This window comes from Paramormyrops kingsleyae, chromosome 23 (genome assembly GCF_048594095.1).
Source record: "Paramormyrops kingsleyae isolate MSU_618 chromosome 23, PKINGS_0.4, whole genome shotgun sequence".
In the NCBI taxonomy this organism is placed as follows: Eukaryota; Metazoa; Chordata; class Actinopteri; order Osteoglossiformes; family Mormyridae; genus Paramormyrops; species Paramormyrops kingsleyae.
In genome coordinates, this window is record NC_132819.1 from 4,364,042 (window position 1) to 4,382,306 (window position 18,265).

General features: G+C 48.1%; 2 protein-coding genes across 3 annotated transcripts; both read left to right on the top strand.

The window, feature by feature from the left end:
• The first annotated feature begins 1,987 nt into the window (after positions 1 to 1,987).
• Positions 1,988 to 10,199, top strand: otud7b (OTU deubiquitinase 7B). 2 transcript variants are annotated; one of them, XM_023830493.2, is made up of 11 exons: positions 1,988 to 2,179; positions 2,322 to 2,492; positions 2,779 to 2,997; positions 3,585 to 3,686; positions 4,293 to 4,420; positions 4,532 to 4,647; positions 5,284 to 5,411; positions 5,855 to 6,004; positions 6,100 to 6,214; positions 6,836 to 6,941; positions 7,378 to 10,199. In XM_023830493.2, the coding sequence occupies exons 1-11, from the start codon at positions 2,095 to 2,097 to the stop codon at positions 8,830 to 8,832; spliced, it is 2,775 nt and encodes a 924-aa protein (XP_023686261.1). In that variant the 5' UTR covers positions 1,988 to 2,094; the 3' UTR covers positions 8,833 to 10,199. The 2 variants fall into 2 exon arrangements, with proteins under 2 accessions (XP_023686261.1, XP_023686262.1); XM_023830494.2 differs by having other exon boundaries at positions 6,857 to 6,941.
• Positions 10,200 to 15,540: 5,341 nt separating this feature from the next.
• On the top strand, positions 15,541 to 17,526 carry LOC111853521 (zona pellucida sperm-binding protein 4-like). The gene is made up of 9 exons (XM_023830499.2): positions 15,541 to 15,797; positions 15,892 to 16,082; positions 16,155 to 16,252; positions 16,315 to 16,472; positions 16,547 to 16,739; positions 16,808 to 16,955; positions 17,028 to 17,103; positions 17,191 to 17,295; positions 17,368 to 17,526. Exons 1-9 carry the CDS (start codon positions 15,572 to 15,574, stop codon positions 17,478 to 17,480), a joined length of 1,308 nt encoding a protein of 435 aa, XP_023686267.2. The 5' UTR covers positions 15,541 to 15,571; the 3' UTR covers positions 17,481 to 17,526.
• Positions 17,527 to 18,265: the final 739 nt, after the last annotated feature.

The window sequence follows — 18,265 nt, forward strand, 5'->3', positions numbered from 1 at the left end:
GAATATCTGAAGCTGGGGCCAGTGGACATGCAACCATTTTAAAGGATAAGAATAACAGTCGTTGAAACATTTTCTTATTAGATGTTGTAAATACGCTTCTCGGAGATGCCATGGTGTGGGATAGATGGCACGTGCCCGTTGGCCTGGGCAAAATATAATCACTGTGGTTACCGGTGACCGAGGGCTGTGTGGTTTTGTGCATTGTGCATTGTGTTATGCAGGCAAAATGTCAAAAGAGATTGTTATGCAGTTTTGTAGATGTCTTAAGCCAATGAGGCGTGCTTTAAGACTGGAAATGATCAGCATGACTGTTTTTTTTTACTGTTTTTACTGTTTGACTTGCTGATAGCAAGACTTTGGGGGGGGGGGGGGGTGGTTTGTCTCAAGGCCTTTGTGTCTGTCAGGATGCCAGCTTGCATTTCTGCCCCCTCCCCCCAGCCCCTTCCCAAGCTGACAGGTGGTCAAGCAAAGACATTGGACCTGTTTGTCAAGCATCAAAGGAGCTCCCACAACCTTAATAGAGCTGACGTAATAGTCACCACTGTTCTCATTCTCTTCCGTGATAATTTGTCGGTACAAAAGCTTGGCCTGGCAGGATCAAAGGGCCGTGCCAGTGACCGGCTTGCCAATGACCGTGCCGTCGCTTCGGTGACCGTTCTCTGGGGGGGCAGCCGGCCGAACGGGAGGCAGCAGAACCCGGAAAAGCCTTGTGATTCATCCCAGGCAGGCTGGTAAATTGGGCGTTTGCTGTCCTGCGTCCTCACTTGCTTGTTCTGTGGGCTTCACCATGCAATGTTGACAGATGGCACCAAAATATCAGACGTGGAGTCCTGTTTTGTTCTCTTAAAGATCATTTATGATGAAATGGAATATAATTAGGCATCTAGAAACAGCTGTAGTCAAGCTCCTTTATGATTCCTTTTCTCTTTTCGTTTGTTTTTATATTTTATTTCATCCATGCAACTTAATGTTTGTTGGGGTTTAAAGGTAAAATTTGCTTTTGCTGGATATAAGCTGGATATGTCTTTATTTAAACTGCAAATTTTAACACTCTTGTAGCTCAACAAGTGGAACATTATGGTAACAACACAAAGGTCATGAGTTCAAATCCCAGGGAGCGCACATAAATTATAACCCTTCCCTTTACTGTAAATTACTTTGTATAAAAGCGTCAGATAAATGAATTAAATGTCAATTTTAGTCTCACTTCAGGTCTTGGTATGCATGGTGTGTGTGTGTGTGGGGGGGGGGGTGTTCAACCTGGTAATAATAATTTGCTAATCTGTCCCATTACGAGTCACTACTTTTGCACCTCCGGCTCCCTGACGTAATGAACAAAGCAACGATTATCCGTCAGATTATGCAGCATTGAACAGCTTGGCATCCGAACCCGCTTTGCAGATTTGGAGTCTCTGCATTTTTCTGCACACAGCTTTTGTGCTCATCGTCCCAAAAGTGTCACCGTGGTGGAAGGCGGCGCTCGAAAGGTATTAACCCCGATGGGGGGCATCTGTGCCATTGGCACTTTAGGGGACCTTTCTGCCACATCCACTGTTCCCAGTACAGTCGCAGAGTGTCAGTCCTGCAGTTCTGTTCTCACACATCATACCTCATGACCGCTGGGGTCCGCACGTGTCGGCGGGCGGTTTACATGAAACATGCATCTCAGCTCTTGGCGCTGACGGCTCGACCTTTGACCTCGCTGTCGACACATGGCTTGTCCTGTATTGATTTTGACCGCGTTGACATTTCCAGTTGATTTTAGTTACACTTTAAATACAAACTGTACACACAGTTAACCGAAAGCTAATGGGCGCCTGCTTTTCCTGATAATGAAGGTATCGTGTCACTGGTCTTGGTTTTGCATAAAGATCCATTGAGTGACAAAGTTTTCATTTCCCCTTTTTTTCCTCTCTCCTCAGTTGTCCCTGTGAGGAGAGCCCCAAGCGGATTAGACTACATCCAGCCCCCCTCCCCCCCCCCTTACTCCCCCACCCCCCATCACCCCCCACAGCACGGTCAGGGAAGCTGAGGTCCCTGTCTTTTCTCTGTCCGGCCGCCGCCACCTCTGCAGCAGCGTGAATTCATGATCACATGACCGTGGATATGGACGCAGTCCTGTCCGACTTTGTCCGCTCCACTGGGGCAGAACCGGGTCTGGCCAGAGACCTGCTGGAAGGTGAGTTGGGGGGTGGGGTACTGGTCACCTGGCAGCCCCCGCGGTCGTTTATGGATGGATGCTCACATCTGCTGGTACCTGGAGTAACAGCTTTCCGCATGTCGCCCCCCCCCCCACCCCCCCCGACCCATCTCTCCTGTAGGGAAAAACTGGGATCTCACGGCTGCTCTGAGCGACTTCGAGCAGCTGCGGCAGGTGCATGCTGGGAACCTGTCGTACCCATTTGGAGACGAGAGGGACTCCCACCCCCCCGAGAAGGAAGTGGCCAAAGTGGGTCGGCCCCTTCTGCACCGGCAGGATGACGTGATCCAAGGTGCGAATCGGCAGAAAAACAGAAACCGCTTGATTGTAAATCCACTTTATTTGCAGCTGAATGTTTCCATGACAACATTTAAATTGACATTTTTGTCGGCCTACTCTTTTCCTCTTGTTGGTTTTCTCTGCTCCTACTCACTCTGTCTTTCTCTTTATTAATAACTGATCTCTTTAATGACATTGTCTGTCCTCTCTAACCACTGATAACATTTCTTTTGCCTGTCCTCCTTTCCCTCTCCCCGCCTCCCCCGTCCTACGCCTCATTCCTCCCGCCTACGCTGCAGAAAAGCGCCTTTCCAGAGGCATCTCCCACGCCAGCTCCTCCATCGTGTCCTTGGCTCGCTCTCACGTCTCCAGCGTAGGGGGCAGCAGCGAGCCGCTGCTGGACACTCCGCTCTGCACCTTCCAGCTGCCCGACCTCACCGTCTATCGCGACGACTTCCGCAGCTTCATCGAGAGAGACCTCATCGAGCAGTCTATGATGGTGGCTCTGGAGCATGCAGGTGACTGTCTGAGGGGGGGGGGGATCTCGTGTCTGCCTCTGTGGCTCGCACCACCACCCACCTCTGGCTGGCTCTGCCTCTCTTCGCTTAACAGTTAAAAGGAAGGAGACAGGATTTAATAATAATTAATATTAATAGTAATTTTTATATGTAATGTCTATTTTTCACACCCAGTGTGATCTACAATTAAAAACAAAGGAAAAATGTGGCAGTTAATAAAATAAAGTGACAAGACTAAGCAGCCAGTGAAAATACATCAGTGATGAAATAAAAGGCAATAGAGGCTAGAGGCAATGGGAAAAAAAATAAAATCAAAATTTAAAAACCGATAATGGTAATGAACAGATAAATATCTGGCTAAATGGTGGGTTTATAAATAACTCCTATGTTTTTGAATGAGAACATATCGTTCCTTGTGATTTTTCCCCCCAGGTTTTTTTGCGTTCTCGCTTTAGTGGCCTTTGTAAATAGGCAGATGTATCAGGACTTTAACAGGCGTTCCTCTCTCCACCGGTGTGAGCCGCGGATCTGAGGGCCGCGGCGTTATCACCCAGCGTCAGGCTGTAATCTGTCATCGCTTCCTGCAGGCCGTCTGAACTGGTGGACGCGGGTGGGAGCCAGCTGTCAGAGCCTGTTGCCCTTGGCGACGAGCGGGGATGGAAACTGCCTGCTGCACGCGGCCTCTCTGGGTGAGTCATGCCCGCCGTCACCGCCACCGGTCCGTCACGGTCACTCTGTCTGTGTCGGTCCCGTCACGGTCGCTCTGTCTGTGTCGGACCCGTCACGGTCGCTCTGTCTGTGTCGGTCCCGCCACGGTCGCTCTGTCTGTGTCGGTCCCGTCACGGTCGCTCTGTCTGTGTCGGTCCCGCCACGGTCACTCTGTCTGCGTCGGTCCCGCCACGGTCACTCTGTCTGTGTCGGTCCGTCGAATGTTCTAGTTTTGCTGGCCCTGGTACTACAGCTCTAGTCAGTGATGATCGTCGTGGGAGCTTGTTTGTGTGGAGTTACGGATCTGCTGGTTACGGGCCAAATGCTTTACCCACCTTTTGGGAGTGACCTTGAGCCGTGGAGTCCTGTCACTTTTACTGTTTGTTTTTAATTAGTGGCTTATTTACAGGTAGAGTGACTGATTATTCAGACATCGACTCGAAGCAAATTAAAGGCTTAGGTTCTACAGATCAGCACATCCTGCAGAGCTCAAAGGCCATTAGCGGGAGATTTAAAGGCCACCTCTGATGATGTGGGCTGCTGTCACTGTGTCCTCTGGTGTCACCACATGCTTCTGTTCTCCGCAGGAATGTGGGGTTTTCATGACCGTGACTTAATGCTTCGTAAGTCACTGTATGCTCTCATGGACCACGGGCAGGAACGGGAAGCTCTGCGACGGCGCTGGAGGTGGCAACAGACCCAGCAGAACAAAGAGGTGAGGAACCAACCCCCCCCCCCCCACCCCACCCAGCCACATTCCACCCCCTGATCTCTCCCCCGAGATGCTGCAGCACTTGACTCCGCCCATGTCCACATGTGTCCACAGTCGGGTCTGGTCTACACGGAGGACGAGTGGCAGAAGGAGTGGAACGAACTGCTAAAGCTGGCATCCAGCGAGCCCAGGATACACTACAGCACCAACAGCAGCAACGGCGGCACCGGGTACGAGCAGGGTAGCCACAAAATCTAGTCGTCGTCGTCCCCCCACCTGATTGTGGGAGTTTTACTTGCACAAAAATGTTCTGAGGGCAGAACGAAAAATTATTGGTTGAGATGACCAATCAGATTATAGAGGCGGCGGGCCCAAGACATCTGATTGGCTGGTCCCACCTCCTTTAGTTGCTTGGACCTACCTCCACTACAGTTTGATTGGTTCAGAGAGAAAACCAATCATTTTTGTGTAAGTAAAACTCCCATGAGCCCCCCACCGTGACTAGGGGGTAACCTAGCCCGAGGGGTGTCCAGGGTGCCCCTTTATAGGAGCCTGTTAAGCGGGTCATGGCGTCCTCCCCAAAGATACCGGCTGACGCCAAGCCATTTATGCCAGGTCTGTGCCCTTCTGGAGGGTGAAGGCCTGGTTCAGCTCTCGAGGAGCTGAGGAACGTGGGGCGGGGTGGAGCTGCCCAATGTGTGGCAGAGGCCTGTAATTACGCAGAGCTTCAGCATAGTTTCAGACAGTGTGTGACATTAGGGGTAGGGCTGGAACATGAGGAAGCGCGAGTATTCCGGGTGATTGGAATGAAGTGATCGGGGTGGCACATTCCCAACATGTTGTCGCGGATCGCCCCCCCCCCGCAGGCTGGAGACGGCGGAGGAGCCCGTGTACGAGAGCCTGGAGGAGTTTCACGTCTTCGTGCTGGCTCACGTGCTGCGCCGGGCCATAGTGGTGGTGGCCGACACCATGCTGAGGGACTCCGGGGGGGAGGGTGAGCCGTGCCGCCTTTACAGCCTCGCCCATCCCCCGGGATTAGAGCCGACCACCTTCCGGGCCGGACCCCTACATTAAACCCTGTCAAAAATACACCAAGATTTTAACTTCCATGCATGTTTGTTTTAATTCCTTTCATAACAAAAAACATAGAAATATTAGAAGCTTAAAGTCGCGCCCAAAATGTAATCTTCCTGTAATTTAACGTTAGCTGCTGAAACACTGAGGGAAAGGAAAAACTAGATCCGCAATGCTGTCATTTTTACTTGTTCCATTATACATAATTATTATTAATTAATATTACAAAATGGTTCTTTCCATTCCCTTCTGTGGCCTCTTACTCGCTGACTAACCTGCGTTTACATCCGGCTAAGCGGCTTTGCTCTGTTACATAAGGATGACTGTCCTGATGTCGTGTTTATCCACCCCCCCGCCACACAGCCTTCGCACCCATCCCATTCGGGGGCATCTACCTGCCCCTTGAAGTGCCCGCCGTCAAGTGCCATCGCTCCCCGCTGGTGCTGGCCTACGACCAGGCTCACTTCTCCGCCCTGGTGTCCATGGAGCAGCAGGATAGCACCAAAGACCAAGGTGAGCGAGGTGGTCACCTGCAGAAGCCAGCGATGACCCCCCCCCCCCAAAGGCATTACACTGACCTGAACTCCGCTGTGCCCCTCCTCCCCCAGCTGTGATCCCCCTGACTGACTCGGAGCACAAGATGCTGCCCATCCATTTCGCCGTGGACCCGGGGAGAGACTGGGAGTGGGGCAAGGATGACACTGACAATGTGAAACTGGCCAGGTAGGACGAAGCCAGCCAGGAGCAGGTCGGCGCGTGGCGCACTGAGCATGCCCGGCGGCCAGGCGCACTGAGCATGCCCGGTGGTCAGGCGCACAGAGCATGCCCGGTGGTCAGGCGCACAGAGCATGCCCGGTGGTCAGGCGCACAGAGCATGCCCGGTGGTCAGGCGCACAGAGCATGCCCGGTGGTCAGGCGCACTGAGTATGCCCGGCGGCCCGCCGCACTCAGCACGCTCCGTCCACCTTCACCCAGCCATATGTACAGTCCCTGGCACCGTGGGTGTGTTTGCTCATGGTCAGAAGAGGCCTGTCTGTCAGATTAGCTACCCTGCCGGCTCATTACAGACCTGAGGATTATCTGTAATTAAGTTCAGAGAGGAGACACCAGGCAAAACATGCTCTCGTTAATTAGGTGTGACAGGTCACTGTTTTTGCCTGGATTCATCTCCAGGGCTGTTTTAAATTTCTTTAAATGCAGAAAATTTCCAGTGTTTTTCTAAGTTTATGTTTGGAAATGATATTAAACTTCTTAATAACTGGGTGTCACTGACCCCCTGCACAGCACTACTGTACTAGGAGTTTTAATTAGGCTGTCAATCGGCTCATCGCAGTTTAATTACAGCTGCCTCCCCCACCCTCACAGCGTCACGCTCTCTCTGGAGGCGAAGCTCTACCTGCTGCACAGCTACATGACCGTCACCTGGCTGCCTCTTCCATGTGACACACAGGTAAGCCTCGCCGCGCGTCCTGATTGGCCGAACCATCGACCTCGCGAGCCAGGGGACCAATCAGCTGAGAGGGGTTATAGAAGATGCTTAGAATGCTCTTGGAAAGCAGTTAATGGAGTGTTTGAGATCTTGGCTAATGACTGGGGATGTGGGGGGGCGTCCTGTAGGGCGATCACGAGCCTGCCTCCGCAGTGCTTCTTATCGATCCAAGGTCGATCTGTACAGCCTGGGGCTGATGTGTGTGTGAGGAGCGGCAGTGTGGCGCATCATTAACTTCGGGAAGGTGCATGCTGGGCATTCGCTGCCTCTTAAAAAAAGGTCAAATCTGAGATGCCGGAGAGAGAGGTGCCACGGAGTTCGTTTGGCTCCGCCACTGGAGGTCATCTTGCTCTGAGGATCCTCCTGTAATGGCCGGTCTCACTCTCTGCCCACACAGGCACCCTTGGCACAGCCAGAGTCCCCCTCGGCCTCCACGGGAGAAGACGCCCGCACACCCCCAGACTCGGGAGAGTCCGACAAGGAATCCGTCTGCAGCAGCTCCAACGGGGTGGGCACTGGGGCTGGGGGTGGCGGGGGCAGCGGTAGTGCAGCTTCGAAGACAGGCGGGGGCTCGTCCAGCTCGTCCAGCTCCTCCTCTAGCTCGTCCAGCTCGGGGGGGACAGGCACGAGTGGTAAGGAGAAGGACAAAGAGAAGGGCAGCAAGGACAAAGACAAGGACAAGAAGCGGGCCGACTCCGTGGCCAACAAGCTGGGCAGCTTCGGCAAGAGCCTAGGCAGCAAGTTGAAGAGGAACGTGGGCGGGCTCATGACCAGCAAGGTGGGTGGAGCTGGGGGCGGAGCCAAGCAAGGAGGGGAGGGCCAAGAGAAGAAAAAGAAGGGCTCCTTAAAGGTACGCAAGGGCAGCAAGGATGGTTCGCCGCTCGGCCCACCAGGGAGCGGGGATTCTGGCAAGGGTTCCCCATCTTCGGGCAGCGAGCGGCAGAACGGCGGCGGCACGGCGGAGCCCTACAAGTATGGCACGGACGTGAAGCTGAGCCTGAGCATCCTGCGTGCCGCCATGCAGGGCGAGAGGAAGTTCATCTTCGCCGCCATGCTCACCACCAGCAACCGGCAGCCTTTCCAGGAGGAGATGATCCAGCGCTACCTGGTGGATGCCGAGGAGCGGTTCCGCACAGAGCAGGAACAGCGGCGGGAGGCGGAGCGCAAGGCCAGCATGGGGCAGCCGCCGTCCAATGGGACACCCGTTAAGAAAGACGCGCCAGACCTGGGTTACCGTGGGTACGAGCCCAAAGAGGACCCAGCTGATACGCTGCTGACCCCCTCCTTCACCTACTTGAAGCCGTCGGCCTTTCCTCCCTCCCCCTTCACGATCCCCCGGCCCTCGCTAATCGAACCTGCTCCCGGCTTGCTGACATCACACATACAGCCGCCCACCTACCTGGAGTCCCGGCGGCAGCTGGCCGGCGGTTCCCCAGCATCCTACCCCGGCCTGCCGTCGTACGCTACCCTCCCCCGACACTGCCCCCTGTCACAGGACCCGCCCAGCGCCTTGCCCTCCGTAGCCAGCCCCTCCCACAGTGGTCGGAGCTTCTCCCCCTACCCGTCCGAACGGGACACCATCGACTTCCTGGCGGAGTCCACGTGTGACGCCGGGGGCCTGGTCTACGGGGGCAGGTTCCGGGACGCCCGGTTGGGTTCGGATGGCCGGTGTGTGCCACCACCCGTGCGCCACTACTCCCTGGGCAGTGCGGGCGGCCTGGCGAGCTTACAGCCCACTAAGTGCAAATCTCCCAACTGCAACTTCTACGGGCACCCAGAGACGAGCCACTACTGCTCCTACTGCTACCGGGAGGAGCTGAAGAGGAGAGAGGCAGAAATCCACCGCTTCTGAGCAGACTTGGCACTCCCTGCATCGGCTCCTCCCCCTCCCCATCTGGAGCCCTTTTTTGCTTTTTATCTACCCAGGATCCTTCTGTGCAGCCTCTTTAAGAGAATGCAATAATGATGTAATAAATCCCTCCATTCTCATTGGGTGGAACTTCGGGCCAGTCGCAGCTGGAAGATGCTATCCCTCTTGCTGCACACCTTCCCGTCTGATTTTTGCATCTGATGGCTTCTCAGGGTGTGACCCTGGGCCCTATCCTACCTGCACTCCTGTACAATGGCTCAAGTCCTCTTTAAGATGAGTCTTTTCAAAGTCAGCTGCTTATCTGTGCTCTGCACAGTTCTTAACTAAGCCAGCTTCTGACATTTCACCCGCAAGCTACCCTCTCTGTCTTTGTGTGTGTGTGTTTGTTTGTGTGTGTGTGTGTGTGTGTGTGTGTGTGCGTGTGTGTGTGTGTGTGTCTGTGTTTCTTGTCTCTCCTACAGAACCAAATGGCAACTGTCTAGGATTTTCTAACACATCTCGTGGGCTCCACCTAGTGGAGAGAAAAAAGAAAATGATCAGCGTACCCACACCCAAACCAAAATGGCAGACTTAATTTCCTTCCCATATTCATCAGTGTATCATGTTTTTCCATATGATACTGTTACAGTGGTCGAGATGGGCTGGCGTTCATACTGATTTCATTTCATTTTGATATCTGACATTCGAAAGGTATATCTTGAGGTCTTTATAAAGATTTCCTGATAAATATGCAAATGAAATATGCCCAATAATTCAATCTAAGGCCACTCAGGTGCTTCGGTTTCACCAGGCACGATTCCCCAGTGTGCTGCTATTACCTTTGAACACATTTCTTCCTGAGCAGGATGCACTTTGATGACACGGTTTGCCCAGCCTCCCAACTCAGACACGTGCCCTGAGCTGCAGCCTCGGTCCACATGCTGAGACCCTTCATTTCAGGCACTGCTGACAATGTCACCTTCAGTCCTGGTCATTCACTCAGTTGTTGGTCCTGGTCCTGATTTGCCAAAAATGTATTTTTATTTCCCAAACTAATCTGTTTCTATATTTTATACCTACATTTATTACATTTTAATTTTTTTGCATCTAAACAACTGAATAGCATTTTGTTGGTTTGTGCAGGCTCCAGGAATTTAGAACTTGAATTTGCACAATGTTTTTACTTTGTACTGTTGGTGGGCAATGCAGTGAGGTGTGTTCATCTGTCTGGGGTTTACTTTCCTTTAGTACTTGGGGTACAACTGTGGCTTTGTTGAAGACCTGCATGGGAAAGATGGTTCTTTACTGGAGATTTGCTACTTTTTAAATTGTGGAGAGGATTGTACTTAGTCTTGTTAAGATTCGATTTTTTTTTTGTGCTGTCCTGTAAATTGTTTTTGTTAAAACACGTCTTGAACAAATTTTCGCTTTGAACTTCAGAATACTGATTGGATCTTAAAATTCGACATGGTTGTAACGTGACATTTCTGATGATGTCTGTAGAAAAGTCTATCCAGACCAACCTATGGCGCGGTTTGCAATCACTTTATCCATATCCGTTATACTGACAACAGTCATGTAAAACATCTCTTCTGTATTCTGCATATAGACTTAATGTAGACACTAATTCTAAACAGATTTAAGCAGTTTTTCATGGACTGTGTGACAAGTGCCGTTTGTCATACCTGTACATGCTGGTCAGTGCACAACTGGGTCAAATTCCTGGCAAAGCAAAGGGTGTCAGATTTACTTAATAGGTCAGCAGCCTCATGGTTATGTAATCCTAATCCCTATTGGATGCCAGTGATGTAATCTGTGGCTCTGTGTTTACAGCACCACTGTGCTGGAGAGTCATAGTATTTCAGTGCAGTGCAGCAATGGTTGAGAGGGTGGTCAAATTAGGGGGAAAGGGCAGACTTGTTTGCAGGATGTGTTTAAAGTATAGTATGGAACTTGACCTAGAATCTGCATCTGCACTTCCATGAATGACCACTGGGAGACGCTTGCCGGTTTTTTGTCCCCCCAGACGTTTCAGCTGTTGATGTGAGAAGAGTCCACTTGCTGTACCCTGATGGCTCTGAGGAGTTTTCTGATCAGGCTGATGTTTCATCGACCCAACAGTGTGCATTGCCTGTCATTCAGAGGACATGCAGTACATGGTAGACGGCTCTCGGTTGAGTATAGTTAGGGAGACACACGATTCAGGAACAGATATACAGGTGTGGTGCAGGCAGAGAGCCTCACGTTCACTGTAGTGTGTGTGTGTGTGTGTGTGTGTGTGTGTGCACGTGCATGCGTGCTTGAGATGTCCATTCAGAAGCTTCTCATGACAGAAGAACCATAGGGATGTGAGCTTCACATTTATGGGACTTCTGCTCCCAGATCCTGATTTATTTTTTTTTCCCTTTACCTTCGAAGCCAGTTAAAGAGCAGAAGACTGAGGCCTGGATTTTTTATAATCTGGGGAAATAAGTGGAGTTTGCTGATTGGCCCAGTTTTACATGGGGGGTTGTGAATTCGGCTACTGGTAAATCTGTTATTAAAGTGCTTAAAGGGCCTTGGGGGATGGGGGAGGGTTGGCATAGAAACCCAAAGAAAACTTTTATTGCAAATCAAGTGACTTAAGGTGTAGTGTGGTTGAAAGATTATATTTTCTTAAAGTAAAATATGTAATGCTGTTGAACGAGTGTGGATATTTTCTGGTACATCAAAATATGCATATTATGAACTACATATTGCAAATTACTGAATAATGTGTGTACAAGCAGATCCTTCTGTACAAAAAAAGGTTTAAATTGTCAAAAATTCAAGTGACAACAAACATCATATTATAATAAGTGAAAGTGTGACACAACAATGCTGCCAGCATAGATTTCTATGGTAAATTTAAAGCACAAAATTTGGTTCTATTTAAATATGCAGTTCATTACTTTGTTCAATAGATGGCAGTTTTGCATGGTTGTAATAGTGTGATTAGAGCTGACCAGACGTCCTGAGGAATTCTGTACATTGCTGTGTTTTTACTTTTAAAATTTTTTATTCTGTTGATGAAGTCCTTTTGGGATATTAACCCCCGGTCATGCAAGAAAGAATATAATAAATGATTAATTATCTGGTAATTTATAATAAAAGTGCCCCTTAAAATGCAATTATTCCAGTTTTCCTCAGAATTGACATTGTATGTAAGATGACTTTAAAAAAAAAAAAAAAAAGTAACCCAACTGTAATTCCAAGAGTGTTTTGTGTGTGTGAGTGTTTGAGTCAGATGTGCAACATCTATTCAGTACAGAAACGTTATGAGGGTTTTGGAGATGTGAGGGTTCCGGGCAGAAGAAGCACAAGGGCTCAGTGTGTGACTTAAGTTATTAAAAATGTATTTTATTCTTGTACATTTGTTGTTTCTCACTACATCTAACAGCAACTTCTCTGTTTATTTAAAGAACCAAGAAATTGAAATTCTGTTTCAGTGCTTTGGACTTAAATGATATTTCTAACCTTTTTTTGTAATTTTAAGAGGAGGAGGGAAGCTGTACAAATCTGTATCTTCAAGTTATTTTTTTAAATGACAAAGTTTTTCAATGTTTTTAAAGATCGAATAGAATGTATATTGTTGGACATTTAAAAAGGACAAAAAATAAGCTTGTGTTTTAATAGCTTGGACTTGAAGTGAAAGCAAGTATTTGGGATGGACTCTGGCTTTTAAATAAGTCTAACAGAAGACTCTTCAACACAAATGTTTTCAGTGAACAAACTCCTTTGCTCATCAATAATCTGACAGGCTGAACTGGTATGAGAGTATATATATTTATAGTAAGATTTTTTCCACAGTTTCAGTTTTAGTTCATACAATGTGGGTGTTCTTTCCTGTGCGGCTCATTGTCAAACTGACCTCTCGTGTCTATTTTCATCCCCGTTTATTTTTCAAGCACATTTTAAATCTACTCACCACTTTAATTGTTAAATGTGATGTTAAAACATGCCATGTCAGTAGTGATTATCATAGGAATTAACAATGGCCATTCTGAACAGCCAGTGTCGCAATATATATAATTATATATATTTTTGGCTGATAGCTTCATCAGACTTGAAAATGCTGAATTTGAATAGCAGATTACAAGACCATTGAGCCCTTAATGTTGATTGTACTAGCAATAAAGCTTCAAAATATCTACCTGTTAGTGTTTAATAACTTTCTTGTCCTGATAGAGGTTTGAACTGTGAGGCAATGCTGCCCGAGGGGAGAGAACACCCAGTTTACGTCCTCAAAGTGTTTTGCACCGTTTGAATAAATTCTCATTTTATTTCAGTACTGCTGTCATTTACTCTGCTGCTGTGTGTGTGTGTGCATGTGTGTGTGTTGGGGGGAATTGGAATCATTTTTCCTTTTGATAGAGTAATGTATTAATAAATTGGTCAAATTAGCAGCACTGAATTTTGTTCACTCGGTATGACTTCCTCCAAAAAGCATGACACACATGCCTTTTAAATCGTTACATTACGCAGTCAGCATTACCCACTCTTGCATACTTTCAGCTTGCCTAGTGACACTTGTGGCAGTGACCCCTTTGCCTAGGAAATCCCGCAGATTGTAGCTGATTAAATTCCCTGCTCATGCTTTGGAATCAGTTGAACGCAACGTCATCGTGAATGTCACACCAACGCAGAGGGATCCGGTGACCTTTTTCCAAGGGTTCTTCCAGTAGATGTCATTCAGGTTGAAACACTCGTCACCAAAAATAGCCCTTTCTCTTACTTAACCGGATAACGTGTCGGACTTCAGGTAGTTTGACCTACGTGTGGGGTGGCACGGTGGCGCAATGCAGGACACGGTTGCCCCCCACCCCCCACTTCTATGACTAGAGTTGGAGTTTTTGCCATGGCTCCAAATGTGTGAAGTTTGCATGCTCTATTACCTCGTTTCCACTGCTGGGCTGGTTCTCGCATGGTGCCTTTGAGAACCGGTGTCCCGTTTTGATCGCAGTTGATCTCCCCAATAACTAAACGACTTGTTCATCCACCATTGTTTTGAGGTGGCTGTGTAGTTTCATATGAAATTGCGTGTAAAGTTTAACCTACGAGCCTTGCGTCTCCCATGCTTATTTAGCATAAAGGTCCCAGTTCCTGTGCGTTGGGAAATCGACAGACAAAATTGGCTACTTATTCGCAGCTACTTATTTGGATTTTTCCGGTCCACCTTAAATGCTTCTTTTTTTTCAGCTACTTCTAGAGCCCCCTGCTCCTTCATTTCAAAACGTCCCAAAAATCTGCCATTACCATCTTATAGTAGGTATAACAGAGTGTATGTAGACTTATTTTGGTGAATTTTTACTGTAGCATTTTCTCATAATCACCTCCTAAACTTGGCACCAACACTCCATTCTCTATGGGTCTCAATGCATTTCTGAGCAATTACATCCCAGCTTTCTTTAGGTGCCCGAGGAAGTGCAGTCGTTGGTGTGCCTTTTTAGTGACGGCTGCTGCATGCACAGCTGGCTTGAGGCTCTGGCACTAAGGGTCACCCCATGGAACCTGAAGCTGCAGACTCTCTCCTCAGCATCTCTTCCAATGTGAATGGGAGCTGAATGATCCAAACCATGTGCAATTGTAGTCCTCTCCACTGCTGCTACAATATTGCACAACTATTCAACATATCTGTACATATTTTAATATTGATTGTAGTTTTCCTTCTTCTGACTGCTGATACATTTTGCATATATTACATATAAATAAGTCTACATACACTCTGTTACACCTACTATAAGATGGCAATGGCAGATTTATTGGACGTTTTGAAATGAAGGAGCAGGGGCCTGTACAAATAGCTGAAAAATGCAATCCAACCCATATAGGGTGGCAAGTTTAGGAGGTGATTATTAAAAAATGCTACAGTAAAAGTTCACGAAAATAAGTCTGCTTACACTCTGCTATACCTACTATAAGATGGTAATGGCAGACTTTGGGACGTTTTGAAATGAAGGAGCAGGGGCCTGTAAAAATAGCTGAAAAAAGGAAGCATTTAAGGTGGACCGGAAAAATCCGAATAAGTAGCTGCGAATAAGTAGCCAACTTCAGCCTCGTCAAAAGTTCCAGTTGTGAAAGCACCCTTTTGATGGTTTCCATTTTTTCAATCACTCCCCAGGGACGGAGGCAAGTTTAATAGCACAAATCTACAATTTCGTCCTCTCTCGGTTCTCTTATTCCATCATAAACCTAAGATTAGCTACATCAAACGCATTGGGGTTGTTTGCAAACCCTACAGACTATTTACAAGGTAATAAATCTGTTACATACATGTAAATGCGTGTGCAGACTTGTCTCGAACTGAAAATCTGACTTCAGCCAGCTAACCAAAGTCGACAACTATAACTCCTCGTTTTACACTACAGGTGGGCGTCACGTGAAAACTCTCAACCAGCACTAGATTATATTGAAGTGCTTTTTAGACTTAATATGAAATTATGTGTGTAGGCTAATGTAGCTAACTTAAGTAAAGTACATAATTCAATGGTTTATTCAATGAAAAGTTTCCTTCTAATTTACCATAAGAGAGGAAAGGAAAAACTATAGTATATCTTGATAACAAATATTCGCTTTCAAAATTAATGATAATTAATTAGTTATATTATTTTATCTGCGCTGAATCCTGATTGGTTAAACTGTATCACATGATGAGCTAACTGATTCACGGTACATAAAAGCGTATGAGCACGCTCCCTCATTATTGCTTTCTCCTGTCCGGATAATGGTATATCTTAGGGGTGGACGGCTTTGGGTCCGCGCTGCGGTCTTTTTTATTGTTTTTATGGGAACTTTCGCTCAAATCACGTCGCTGAAAGAGTCCATGCAATCTAATGATAAATGCCAGGTTTACGAAAAAATACCGTGTGGCGTCCCGGCTACTAGTAGCACCGATTGCGACGCTTTAAACTGCTGTTTCGATGGTCAGAACTGTTATTACGGGAACGCAGGTGGGTTTTCGATAGAAATTCAGTCATGCATGTTTCAGCTCAAAACTGTAAGTGATTCTACCTTGACTGGCTTGTGACTTCTAAATCTCTTCAGTAACTGTGCAGTGCACCAGGGACGGGCAGTTTGTAGTTGTGGTACCCACGAGTTCCACTGTGCCCCAGCTTGATGTGGGTTCCCTTATATTGCGGGATGGCAAACAACAAGCACCTTGTCTCCCTGTTGCTACTACTAACTATTTTGCCATCTACAACTTCCCAGTCACTGCCTGTGGCACCACAACTACTGTAAGTACCACAAATCAAATGGCACTTGTGTTCTTTACTGTGCTGTTGGTAAAGCTCTGGCATCTGTTTTAGGTGCAGGGAGATGCTGTAGTATATGAGAACAGGATGTTCTCCTCTTTTGAAGTTGTGGTTGGACCCCTAGGCTCCATCACAAGAGACCCAGCCTTCCTGTAAGTATGGTCTGTGAGCCCATCTCCATGACTGATGACTAAACTGATGGCGTTGTCTCTAGTCTGCTGTTCCAGTGCAAGTACAATGGCTCTGATGTGGTTTCCCTGGTGGCTGAGATCAACACGGTGGCACCACCCCTTCCAGTAACTGCTCCAGGGCCCCTCAGGGTAGAGCTGAGGATTGCCAATGGCCAGTGCGCCTCAAAAGGCTGCAGTGAAGGTGCTGTGATGGTCTTGGTGCTTCCCTGTGTGCCTCTGATTTCTGTAGTAATCGCCACCCCTGGCTCCATGCAGGAGACTCTGCATATACGTCGTACTACCAGGCAACTGACTACCCTGTTACCAAGGTTTTGCGGCAGCCTGTGTATGTTGAGGTGCACATCTTGGAAAGGACGGACCCCAACATTGTCTTGCTTCTGGAGAGCTGCTGGGCCACAGCCACCCCAAACCCCCTCAGCACACCCCTATGGAGCCTCTTGGTTAATGGGTGAGCAACCGGCTGTCTAGTCAAGGCTGTGTTCTGGTCTTCTGCTTACTATAGGTGGGCATGTGCAGGTGTCCCAACCAGAGTGACAAGTACATAACCACCTTGGTTCCTGTAAATGCATCTTCTGGGCTTCCCTTCCCAACCCACTACAAGAGGTTTGTGGTCCAGATGTTCACCTTTGTGGATGCTCTCTCCACGGCATACCTGAAGGAGAAGGTATGGACCATTACCGGCTGGCCTTCAGGCTCAGAAAAGGATTGCTGTAATTCTTGCATGTTCTCCTGACAGGTATTCATCCACTGCAGTGCTGCAGTGTGCACCCCATCTGCCAGTGACAGCTGTGCACAGAGCTGCTTCCGGAAACGTAAGCTTTATGGCAGGGGGACCGAGTTGCACTGCAGAATTGCAGTGTCTTGCTGCCAGCCCTCCCCTCATAGCCGTCTCCTTCCAGGGAGAGCTGTACGGCACATCCCCAGCCGTGAGAAGACCCTGGTCTCCAGCGGCCAGTTCAATGTTATTCCTGAGCCTCCAGCCCCAATTAAGCAGCAGCATAATGGTGAGGCTGTACTGTGGGTTGATGGCCTGACCTGATCAAGCCAGGAATGTAACTGGTGTCTTCTGTTGACAGTGCCCAAGTCACTTGGCTATACTGTGTGGGGAACGGCAGGTGTTGCTGTGCTGGGAACAGTGGCCTTGGTGGGAGCTGCTGTTTGGCGTTCACGACGTCTGCAACGGCAGTAAAACTGATATCAATAAGATGGATGTCAATAAATGAGTATTTTCTTTATTGTAGTTGCCTTGTGCATTTTTACCAGTTTCAACTAGAGCTGGGAAATGTAACTTGACCCTAATATTAATGCATGTGGCATGTCACTGTCGCATTGTGATAGCAGGGATGTTTCTAACAAACCTGAAATCCTTTGTGGTTCTTAAGGCCGTTTAGGATTATGCTGCTACAGAGTCCACATCTATAATCAAAACCCACTGTCCCATGGGACAGCTTGTCTGCTTAAATTGCCATAAGAAACTATAATTTGCAGAACTCTAAAGACCATGATTCAGGGTTTTGTTTTTTTTTTTTTTTTGTTAAATCCTGACATTTCTATTTCCTGCCACCCAACAGTTTTCTGATGGGTTACAGTGGCAGCTGTCTGCACAGGGATGCCCAGACCTCCCTCTTGAGCTCTGGGTCTGTCTCTGTGTTAGACATGTTCAAAGCACCTTGTCTGCTGAGTATGATGGACCTATCTGACCATGTGAATTTTCTACTGCTCAGCAGACTGCCATGTTCTTTGCACCTGTTTACCCTCAAATGTACATTACTGCCAACCTTATCCACAGCAGTAAATCTGACAATCTAAGTGACATCGTTTTATAACGCCAATAGTAGGTAAAGTAGTTCTTAGGGCATTGAGTAGTATGTTTACTAGTATGATGACAATTTACCAACACGTATCAAATTACTTTCCATAAAGTTTGAACACTATGTGCAAGTCTAGGGTATTTTTTAATCGTCTACTGGCCCT